Here is an 11,089-nt window from a genome sequence, read left to right as displayed (position 1 = left end):
CCTGGACTGCTCTGCAGTGGCTCCTTTTCAGAGAGGATGGCTTTTTCATCTTCTGTCTCCCCAGCAAGCAGGACTGGGTCTGTCTTGCTGGCTGCCAGATCCTAGCATCTGGCACAGAGCAGGCACAGAGTCAATAAATAGTATCGAAAGGAAGGTTGGGAAGCTGTGGAGGGCATGAGGGGGTCTCCCTGGGTCAAAGTCAACGAGTGTTTTTTTCTTTTTTTAAATAAAGACACTTTATTTACAGGTAATACAAAATAAACCACAGGACCAACTACTATGCAGGGGGAGGGATGGCCCCCACAGTAACCCCCCTCCCCATCCCAGAATAACTTATGTAAAAAATTAAAAAGGCCCTAGAAGGAGGGAGGGGTGGGGCTGGAAGCACCTTTGCTGATTGGGGATTGGGGCAGTGGTCCTCGGCCATCCTGTTCCAGGGCAAAGTAGACCCTGGCTTGTCCCCTTCTGATTCCCGGGCCTAGCAAAGAGGGGACACGCTGCAAGGACAGCTGGTGGCTGCTGCAGAGGCTCCCGGGCCAAGGACCTTGACTTCTGACTCGGAAGGGTTGGAATAAGTGGGTAGGTAAGTGGCTGCGGGGGTGGGCATGGGGTTGGCGTTATTGCAGTGCTCCAGCTGACTTCCTCCTGGCCCTGGATGCGGGGGTGCACCGGATTCCAGGGAGCAGCTGTGTGGGGGCAGGAATGTGGGGTCCTTAAAGCGACGATGTTGTTGAATCTACCACCTCACGGCCGTTGCAAACGGTGGGGACAAACTGGGAGCCAGACCCTAGGAAAGGAAGGCAGAGGTTGGGGCCAACCCTGAGATCCTTCACAGAGGCAGGCAGCAGGGCAAGCAGGAGTGTAGGGGGAAGCTTCCTGCTTTCACCCCTCCCTCTCCTGTCCAGCCTCATCTAAGGAGCTCTCCACCTCCAGCCAAGGAATCCCAGCAATCCATGGAGTGGTCCCCATGTTGAGGAGCTGAGGCAGAGAGCGGGCTGCTTAGGGTGAATGCTGACCTTGGCCAAGGCTGGAGCTGGCCCTGGTGGCGGCGCTGCTGAAGCGGCTGGTGGGTGCACGGTGGCTAACCACGTTCTTCTGTGGCTGGAAAAGGATGATGTGCAGCTTGGGCGCAAAGAGACAGCCGAGCACCACAGAGCCGCTGAGGCTGACCGACACGCACATGGTGGTGGTCTGCACCTGGGATGGGTGAAGTCAAGGATGAGTCTGGTCCCAGGACCCCTGCCAGTCTGCGGGGGTAGGGAGTAGGGGAGATGGTAAGCATCCAACACTGAGCCTTGGTCCGTTTGCCAAGCCCCAAAGGGTTTCTAGGAAGGGGGGCACTGTCCCAGCATCAGCCCATGGACAACTTTCCCAGGGAGATCAAAGTTCTAGCTGAGGGGATGAACATGCAGGGGTGCAGGAATGTATGTGTGCATCAGAGTGTGTGTGCCAGTGTGTGTATAAGTGTGTATCTGCATGCATATGCATGCAGGTATGTGTGTGTGTGTGCACATGTGCATGTGTGGGTATTGTATGTGTCCAAGTTAGTCCTTAACCACCTATGATTGGCATGCAAATGCAAATCATATGCAAATGCAGGCTGAGTCAGAGCAGATTCCCTCCCCAGCGCTGGCCTCCACCAACCAGGCAGGTGGCCCAGCAGGTGCAACAGCAGCCAAACCCAGCCGCCCTGGCCCGCAGCACTGCCCACCATACCTCTGTCCTGGGGGAAAGGGCCTTTGCAGGGGCTCTTGTCTCGATTTTCCTGCTCCTTTAATTGTTAAGATTGTCAGTTCAGACCCTGCTCTACACTCCCAAGCTGAGTGACCTTAGGCAAGGGACTGAACCTCCCTGAGTCTCCATTTCTTCGTCTGTAAAATGGGGAGAGCCACGGAGTTTACTCCAGAGTTGTGAGGATTCACCAAGATGATCCTCTTACTGTTTAGAGCTCAGCTCATCTGTCACTTCCGCAGAGAGGCCTTCCCTGACCACCCCATCTGAAGCAGCCATGGCCCTCTAAAAGCTGAGGAGACCTACTGAGACACTCAGTGCCAGTTGGACCTTTGCTTGGAAACCACCAACTGGGGTACAGTTTCCATCTGCTTTAAACCCCCTCAATCCTATCCCCCAGATCTACTGCTTTGTGCTTCACTTTCTCTGCCTTTCCTGCTTTGATCTCCCAATCCCAGAGCTGCACAGTCCCAGGGGCACTGTGCCACACTGCAAGGCTTCAAGGGGCATCAGAGAATGGTACCCTCTGGGACCATGTGGCCTGATAGCCCTGCCATTACCATTCCTGCTTTCCACCCTCACCTCCCTCTCTTCCACCATTTGTGCCTCCCCTCCTCAACAAGGGAGGTCAATGCACACCTTCTGCTCCAATCAGCCTCTGTATTGACTTCCCTCCCCTACCGTCTCCATCCAACCTATTCAAACCCACCTGTCTTGCAGAGCCCAGTTCAGGACTCCTCTTCCAAGAAGCCCTCTCTCTCTGTCTCTCTCTTTACACACACCACACCACACCAATATACACCTCCCTCTTCTGTGCTCTCACTAGGACCTTTTGTCAACCTAAACAAATCAGCAATATTTCCTGACTTGGTTCTTTAGTTGATCCCCTGGTCACCCACCCAGTAGCCCAGGAGCTACCCAAGAGCAGGGACCAAGTGTCCCCTTCTACACCCAACCCCTCTGTGGAGCAGGGTAGAGCCTCTGCCCAATTGGACATATTTCAGCCCATTCTCCTCCTCTAGCTTAGGGGGTGATATCTGAGTCCTGAAATCTCAGCTCTAACTCCTCCACTTCCTTGGCCATTGTCTTACGCCCCACTCAACCTTCCCACCTTCCCCTGGGACCCAGTCCCAGCTGGGCCACTGCAAGCTGGGTGAGCTTTCAGCCTATTGGAGCCTCAGAGTTATCAGAAGTATAAATGAGATACAGGGAAACAGAAGGTCCAGTACCCACCCCCATCCCCGCTGCTACTCTGTGGCAGGTCACTCACCCGGTAGTCACTGGAGGTGACATAGAAGATGGGCAGGAAGGCCAGCCAGATGATGCAGGTGGTGTACATGGTGAAGCCTATGAATTTGGCCTCATTGAAGTTCTCAGGGCACTTGCGAGTCTTGAAGGCATAGAGCGTGCAGAGGGCGATGAGGAGCACGTTGTAGGCCAGTGAGCCCAGCATGCTTGCATCTCGATGGTTGCAGCGCAATGTCACCACCTCCCGCCGCTCTGGGGCTGTCTCCTTGCCGGTGCCTGGTGCCTCCACCACCAGCCAGGCAGCCACAATGAGCAGCTGGCCTGAGATAAGCGCCAGGCAGATGGCCACCTGTGAGGCTGGACTGATGAAGCGTGGCCGCTGGGCTCCCTCCCGGGCCCCACCGAAGATGCGCGCAATGCGGTTGGTCTTGGTGAGCAGAGCCGAGTAGCAGACAGAGAAGGCAGTGCCCAAACCAAGGCGCCGTAGGGTGCACACCACTGTGGACGGTTTGGCAATGAAGATGAAGGTCATGCAGTAGCAAAGGAAGACACCACCCAGCAGGATGTAGCAGAGCTCTCGGCCTGAGGCCTTAACCACTGGGGTGGCATTGTGCCGCACAAAGACACCCAGCACAAAGAGGGTGGCCAGGGCACCTAGGCAGGCGATGGTGACTGGCCCCACTGCCCAAGCATCACCCCAGCGGATGTACTCCTGGGGCAGTTCGAAGCAGCCTGTCAGGCTGGCATTGGGCCAGTAGCCCAGGCCGCAGTCAGCACAAGTGAACTCGTCCAGCCGGTACTCATAAGGCTGACAGGGGATGCAGAGCCAGCAGCAGACCTCTCCTGGCTGCACACTCTTCACCTCATTCTGGAGACAGGGCTCACTGCAGCGAGACGTGGGCAGGGGGCCGGCTGAGGGCGAGGCCCATGGGATGAGGCTGGTGTCCAGCGTCAGGCCTTCTGCCCAGTAGCCCACCTTCTGGTAGCGATAGCGCCCACTGCCTGCCCGCAGGTAGGTGAAGATGTTGTAGCGACCGATACCATCACCAAAGCGGTCAAAGCGGACCTCATTGTGCGTGTCAGCTGGGCGGAAGGGGGCTGGGGTTGGGGAGGGAAGAGAAGGTTGGATTGGTGGGTAGTCTTGATGTGACCTCATCCCTCACCCTAACATGGAACCCAAACCCCAGACTTGAGGCCATCCCTTGTCCTTCTGAGCCTCATCCCAACACTAACGCTGGACTTACCCCAGCCATTGTTCTAAATGAGAGGCTACAACAAATCTCAACTCTAAACCCCAAATAAAACCCCAACCTCAAAGCCCAGGAATCTCCACAAACCTAATGTCCACACCAACCCCCAACCATGACTCCCCAAAACCTAGCTTTACATCTAGTCTCCAGTACCTTCCAACCCAGACCCCAGACCCTAGACCCCAACCTTATCACAACACACACTGCAGCCCTCTCCCCAGACTTAACACAGACACACTCACACCTAAACTCAGCCTCAGGCCCAGTCCTAGTCCCACTTAATCTTCTTGACGACAAGTCAGTTCTCTCCCTTCCAGTCCTAATACTCACATCAGTGCTAACTGAACCCCAACTTCAGATGTGCTCATCATGCAGCTCTCAATCTCCCCATCTCCCCTCATTCGGAACCTCACATTTCCCAGCCATGCTCAGGAGGAAGCAAGACCCCTGTCATCCCAGGTCCCAGTGAGAAGTTGGAGTTCATACTAGCAGATGATGTGTATAAGGCTCCATGATGAATGTTGCAGCCTGGAGTCCCCTGCAGGTTCCCCACAACCCCTGCTCCTTCCAGCCAGCCTCAAAGTCCTCAGAATCGAACTCAAGTCCTCCAGTAAATCCCACCTAGCCCAGTGGGCTGAACTGAGCCTTGCTCTGATGACAACCTCTTGCACCCAAATCCAGTCCTAACCCCTCCCCTGATTCTCCCACAACTCTGAATGTCAATCTCATTGGAGTTATTATTCATCTTAACCCTGGGCCAGTAGGCTTTGGGGGCCCTGGCACACTGCTCCTACAGTGGTGCTTCCTGAAGCACAGTGATGATTCTGAGGCATTCATTTTTCGTAAAGCTGGAACGTTTAATAAAATAAATTTTGGTAGGAAGAGACTGTGGCCACCTTGAATGGAAAAGCAAGATGAGGAATAGAATTCTCCCAGAAAATAGAGTGTCACCTGATGCTAACTCTCAACCTACCCTTATTCTGACTTTCACTGATGTCTTGCTGCTTGAGAATGGGCTTGAGGGCCCCCAGTGCCTACTCTTTGCATGATAAAGAGGCAGGAGAGAGCGAGGGAGCAAGGCTCAAGCAGGAACTAGAGACCCTCAGTGCAGGACCAGGCCAGACAGTAAAACCTCAGCCCTGGCTCCAGTTGGAGTTCCCTCTGTCTAGCCATCCTTGACCTGGCCCACCCTCCACCCAGGGTGACTCTCTCACTTGCTGTAGGCTACGTTCTCCTAGCCAGGTAATGGAACCTGAAGACCTGTTCCCTCTTGCCCGCTGAAGTCATGCATCCTGCTGGACACTGGCCAGCCCCATTACCATCAAACTTGACATTGAGCACGAAGTCCTTGTAGAGGCGGCGCCCGTTGACAGGCCGCATTGCATCACAGAGGTGCGTGGTGTTGGGGCAGAGGGCTCGGTGCATGTTGTGGAGTGCATGGGCCATGGCATACACTGCATTGACCACAAACATGATCTTGGACTCTTGCTCAAAAGGCACAGCCCGCAGTGAGTGGGCTGCGCAATCTCGCTGCCGGAAGCTACAGCCGAACCTCTGCTCCCAGAATTCACGGAACCAGGGGTTCCGGCTGTTGTTCCAAGGATCCAGGCTCTGGAAGTAGGAAGCAAAGTCGCTGATGGGATAGGAGGCCAGCTCAATAGTGATGGCACCCTCAGCGGCCCCCTCACTGCCTGCCACCACGCTCTCCAGGGCCCCCCAGCCATCACTGGCCACCCAGGTGAAGCTGGCATTGAGGCGCCGGGTGGCCGCGAGGAGCTCGCGTGCATCCTCGGAGCGGGTGAACAGGACAGCCACGCGGGCGCTGGGCTTCTGCAGCAGGGCTCGCACCACACCCTCAAAAGCTGTGCGGCTCATGGCACGGCCCACCTTCTCTGAGGTGGCCACGCAGATGTTGCGGGCACGGGCCTCCAGCTCAAAGGCTTCAATGCCTGTCTCACCATAGTCACCCTCAGATGCCACAGTGGACACATAGGTCCAGTTGAAGAAGCGGAGAATCTCGGCCATGGCCTTGGCTTGGAAGAAGTCGGGGGGCACGGTGCGGGCAAAGTAGTCATAGCGGGACTTGTCACTCAGTTTGGCACTAGTGGAGGCATAGCTGATCTGTGGGATCTGAAATAGCCGCAGGAGGTTGGCCACCTGGGGGACCGGTAGAGAGGGCCAAGATCAGAGATCGGGTCAAACTCAAAAGACAGATGTATTTCTCACAGCTATTCAACCTTGGGATCAAGCATCTGTGTAGTCAGCCCTGAGGTTTGCTTCTCCCCAAAGATCCATACCCTGTTATGATGGGTCTTCCCTCTGGGGATAGGGAGTGTCCCACACCTTCCCAAGGGCTGGGAGAGAGAAACCTAGGGCTGAGGCACCTGGCTCCAGAGCCACACCAGAACCCCTCTACTGTCCCCCTTCAGATGCAGAGCAATAGCAAAAGTAGGGAGGCAAGGGAAGGCCCAAATCCTGGGCCGGGGAGAGGCTGGCACTTGGCTGCACAGGGCAGGGGATGGGGCACTAGCTGGGATGCTCAGGGCTCTTCGGCTCTCTACCTATTTGGGGCAGGTAACCATTCCCCAGAGTCCATCCTGATGGAATGTTGGAGAAAGAAGGGAAAGGCTTCCTCAGGAAAGGAGAACCAGATCTTGTTGGTTGCCATCGGATGGCTGAGCTTGAAATAAACAAGGCTTCCTGCTTACCACTGACTGCCTGACAGCCTGTCTCCCACCCTTGGGTCCCTAGGACTTGCCCCTAGAGCGGAGGACAGACAGGGAGGGGCCTGGTGGAATGGGTAGGTGACAGCATGACAAGGCCCAGGTTCTACATGTGGGAGCTAGGTCCTGCCTTCACCCCTGGGACACAGGCTCTGACTCTCACAGTCTCAATACCCCCTACTCTCACACTTTCTGCCTCTGTCCCTGGGAAAGTTAGCAAACCTCCCTGAGCCTCAGTTTCTCATTCCTGCCTGATGAGGCTGCTGAGCAGGGAAAAATGAAAATGCATGTGACGCCACAGTGCCAAGCATAAGGAAGATGATAGGGGTTTGGGCAGGAGAGATGGGGCCGAAATGAGGAGGAATTATCAACAGGCAGGTACAGCCTAAGGATGAAGAGCTGGGCCTTGTTTTGATTCAGGGGATAAAGCAGACCAATGATGAAGTGTGGGCCCTGGTACAGGAGGCAGGCAGCTTAGGGTGGGAGGAAAGTACCTGGACTCCTGGAGATGAATGCATGGAGCTCTGTGCTCCCTAACAAGAGAACTGTGGAAAGGGCGGGTGCTGGGAAAGCACCCTGGAGGCCCCGAAGGCATTAGCGGGTGGGAGGTGGCCGATGTAGGTGCGGGCACAGCCACACCTGTCCAAGCTGCTACTGGCCACTTCCAGCAGCTGGGACTAGCAGAACGGGTAATTCACTTCCTGCAGTAGGGGGATGAGCAGGCCTCCCCTATCCTAGGCCAGAAGCTGCCTCCATAGTTCAGACTCCTGCTTCATTTCCCCTGACTAAGTGTGCCAGGTCAGAGGGCCTGGCCCTGCCTCTGACTGCTGTGCCCTCAGCTGGCCTTGTAAAGGAAGCTGAAGCCCCAGTCAAGACCTTCTGTGCAAATCCTAACCCTGATCCCAGTTCTGGCCTCATCCTCTGGCAGCCTATTCTGGGCATCAGGCAGATAAGGGTCCAGGCAAGAGGTGGGACTCAGTCAGGGAGGGGGAGGGTCCCACATGGGCTAAAGCAGCCAGGCATGCCCAGGGATATTAGCTGGGCCAGTCTGTGAGAAAGCAGGAGGGAGGGTCTGGTTCCCTCACNCCCCCCCCACCACACACATTCTGCTTCTCTTCCTCCAGGGTCTCCATCCTATTTCTATTCTCTGGGCTGCTCCTGGCTTCTATCTTTCATCCCTTTCCAGTCCATGGAGAGATGATCTGACAGAGCTGGAGGCCCTTGGCTGTGAGCTCTAGGTGAATGTCTCTACTTTGCCAGTGCCTGCAACTCTTCAAGTCTCAGTTTCTTTATCTATAAAATGGGTTATAGATTGATTATACCTAATATTGATTATACCTCTGATACAAGCTTTGCATGTATTACCTCATTAAATTTCCACTGCAACCCTAAGAGTGGCAAGTGTTGAGTCCTCTTCTGTAAAGAGGCAACTGAGGCACAGAAGAGAGAAATAATGCCCAGAGTCACATAGTACACAGGGAGCCAGGATTCAAACCTGGAGCTCTGATTCAAGAGGCCTGGCTATTAAGCTTCTTAGGGCTGTTTAACATCAGTTGTGAGTGTGTGTGAGTGATGCAAGTGGGATGTTTTCCTTACACAATCTCTAAAAGTCACCCCCCATTATGTGATGGGGCACTTTCTTGGTATCCTTTAAGTTACTTAAAGGAAGCTCCTCGCTGCTCCTTCTAGGCAGCCTAGATCCCCTTCTCAAAGGGAATTCCGGGCCCCTGCCTCTGGCCTCCCTCCCCAGTCCCTATTTGGGTAGCTCCCACGTACCTGGATAGAGACGTCGCTGTAGGAGCCGCCAATGACACCAGTGATGGCAGTGGGAGCATCACCGTGGGTGGCATAAGAGCCGTCGGGGCAGATGTGGCGAGAGCCATCGGCGCCACGGCTAAGTGAGGCACGCACGAAGTCGAGTGCCTGCTCCAGGGCATGTGTGTCCTTGGAGCAGCTGTCGAGAATGTGCGCACCCAGGCGCACACCCGGCAGCAGGCGTGGGTCACGGTTGATGCGGTCCAGTGCAAAAAGCATGGCCTCCAGGCGCTGGATGCCACGATGCTCATTGACAGGCCCGCACTCCTCTGCCGGGCCGCCTTTCTGGTGTACTGGGAACAGCCCACCCAGGACCAGGTCCCCCTCCAGGGTCAGCACCTTCTTGGCAGGGCCCTCAGCCACAGCGCCCCATAGCAGAAGCAGTGCCAGGAGCCCAAGCAGTGATCCCATTGTCCCAAAGGGGATGGATGGGTCCAGCAGACCTGGGCCTCCAGGGGATGAGGGTAGAAGCAGCAAAGGCAAAGAAAGGAGAAAACAGGGACCAGGAAAGGACAGGCAGGAAGAGAGATAAGAAGGGGCCCAGCTCCTGCAGAGAAAGAGACAGACAGACAAACAGGGAGAAGTGGAACCCGAGAGTGCCTACCCCTTCTGACTCTGCTGTCCCCAATTCCCTCACCTAGGGATTTTCCCAGGGAGCCAGGGAGAAGTGGTATCACTGACTAAGCTGAGAAGCTCCGGAGACACCCCTTGGCCTGTTTCTCAGCCTTGCCCCTATCTGGGTCTGTAGATGGCCTCTGTGCCCATTCCATACTCAGCAGAGAGGGAGGGAGGCAGAGAGTAGAGGCCTAGACATAAGTCAAGAGAACCCAGCTAACACCAATCCTGCTGTGAATCTGAGTGTCTAAGACTTTGCACAAACCTCCCAGGACCCCTTTGCAGTAGAGGCCAGGTTAGAGTATAAACTGAGGGGTCCAATCTGTATCTTGAACTTTGCATTTCCAGAGATGAGCCATTGTGCCTGAGAAACCACCACGGAAGAGGAAAGGAAAAATCTCCGAAGGGTAATCTCCAACTCCTAGAGAGCCTGGAACCCAGGGTGAGCACCCAAGGGTCCTAGCCTCTAGTTCTTAAAAAGCCATCCCCAGAGCCCTGAGGAAGTAATAGAGACTCTAGGCCCTGGGAGTTTGACAGCAAGGTGAAGAGGTTGGCCCCGAGGGAGGGACACTGAAGTGGCCACAGGTCTTAACAGGAAAAGTCAATGTGAGCATATGTGTGTGTCCAGGGTCAGGGTCAGTTCCTCTGGTCAAAATCTCAAAACTGTGCTCACGGTGAGACTTTTGGACACAGCTCTGTGTAGAATGCCATTTGAGACTTTATGCCCCTGTGTTTTCTTCAGCTCAGAACCAAGCACAGAGAGTCACCATCTCTAATCTCCCTATCCTCATCTTCTCCCTATCCTGTCCACCGTGGCCCTGGCCCTCAGGGACCTCTCCTTCCTCTTCCACTCTGCCCTTCATCATTTGTGCCCCAGCTACCCTCCCAGATGCCCACCCGACACAGGCTCTCACAATCACGCAGGCTTGGGAAGGCTAGGATAAGGAAACTGAGGCTGAATAAGGGGAGCCACTAGTTCAAGGACCCCATGTCCTGGCCACAGAGACTGGGGTTCTTTACTTTGCCCCTCAGGTCTCCAGGGTTAATCTCCCACTGGTGCCAGGGCAGGGAGACTGGGATCCTGTGGGTACCGGGAAAGCAGCAGCTCAACCAGGCAATCAGGAGAGAGAAGCAAGCATGAAGTCCAGCACAGATAGGGAAGGGGCCCAGAGGGGGGCTGAGGTCCAAACCGGTCAAAACCACAAGCCTCCCACAGGGGTGGCCAGGACCAAAATTCAGACAGGGAAGATACCCTGAAGGGAGACACAATCCCAGAGGTGGGCAGCAAGGGGGCCTGGGCCACAAAATCCGGGCAAGGAGTGATTGAGTCCGATAGGCTGACACAAAGATAGAGGCACAGACAGACAGACAGACCAAAGGATGGAAGGAGAGGAGGAACGAAGGAGCGTGATGCAGGGCGTGCGTTCTCTGGGGAAGAAAGGCGGGATGCCTGGGGCTGTCTTTCCGCTTCCCAGAGCTCCTGGCGAGCTCTGTCTGGACGCCCCGGCTCGGGCGCCCCAGAACTCGAGGGCCCGTGGGTCTCTGGGACATGGGGTCAGGATCTATAAGGTCAGCGGCGGCCACGGCACCACGGGCTTACCCTACCTGGCGCGCCCGACTCCGGCGCGGAGAGAAACGGAGAGGAGCCGGGGGCGCGGGGTTCCAGCTCTCGCTCACAGGCTCGCTCTCTCCCCAGCTCTGCGCTCT

At 55.7% G+C, this 11,089-nt stretch overlaps 1 protein-coding gene across 4 annotated transcripts; it reads right to left on the bottom strand.

Annotated features, from left to right (window-relative positions):
* Nucleotides 1–237: 237 nt before the first annotated feature.
* GRM2 (glutamate metabotropic receptor 2) lies at nucleotides 238–11,047 on the bottom strand. 4 transcript variants are annotated; one of them, XM_077763380.1, is made up of 6 exons: nucleotides 10,988–11,027; nucleotides 8,729–8,744; nucleotides 5,549–6,386; nucleotides 3,002–4,077; nucleotides 1,017–1,197; nucleotides 238–787 (listed from the first exon to the last, which is right to left on the bottom strand). In XM_077763380.1, exons 3-6 carry the CDS (start codon nucleotides 6,252–6,254, stop codon nucleotides 714–716), a joined length of 2,037 nt encoding a protein of 678 aa, XP_077619506.1. In that variant the 5' UTR covers nucleotides 6,255–6,386; nucleotides 8,729–8,744; nucleotides 10,988–11,027; the 3' UTR covers nucleotides 238–713. The 4 variants fall into 4 exon arrangements, 3 of the variants coding, with proteins under 3 accessions (XP_077619506.1, XP_077619505.1, XP_077619504.1); XR_013334953.1 differs by lacking the exon at nucleotides 10,988–11,027 and adding an exon at nucleotides 1,717–1,771 and having other exon boundaries at nucleotides 700–787; nucleotides 8,729–10,693; XM_077763379.1 differs by lacking the exon at nucleotides 8,729–8,744 and having other exon boundaries at nucleotides 5,549–6,359; nucleotides 10,988–11,047.
* Nucleotides 11,048–11,089: the final 42 nt, after the last annotated feature.

The sequence above is a fragment of the Crocuta crocuta genome, unplaced genomic scaffold (genome assembly GCF_008692635.1).
Source record: "Crocuta crocuta isolate KB4526 unplaced genomic scaffold, BGI_CrCroc_1.0 scaffold1079, whole genome shotgun sequence".
Taxonomy (NCBI): Eukaryota; Metazoa; Chordata; class Mammalia; order Carnivora; family Hyaenidae; genus Crocuta; species Crocuta crocuta.
Note: the sequence above shows the minus strand (reverse complement) of the source record. Positions and strands in the feature narration are given on the sequence as shown.

Coding starts and splice junctions, on each gene's coding strand:
- GRM2 (XM_077763378.1), bottom strand. CDS start 9,178: ATGGGATCACTGCTTGGGCTCCTGGCACTGCTTCTGCTATGGGGCGCT. Junction 1,198..3,001: donor TCACCTCCAGTGACTACCGG/GTGAGTGACCTG, acceptor CACCCATCCCAG/GTGCAGACCACCACCATGTG. Junction 788..1,016: donor CAGCTCCAGCCTTGGCCAAG/GTCAGCATTCAC, acceptor TTCCTTTCCTAG/GGTCTGGCTCCCAGTTTGTC.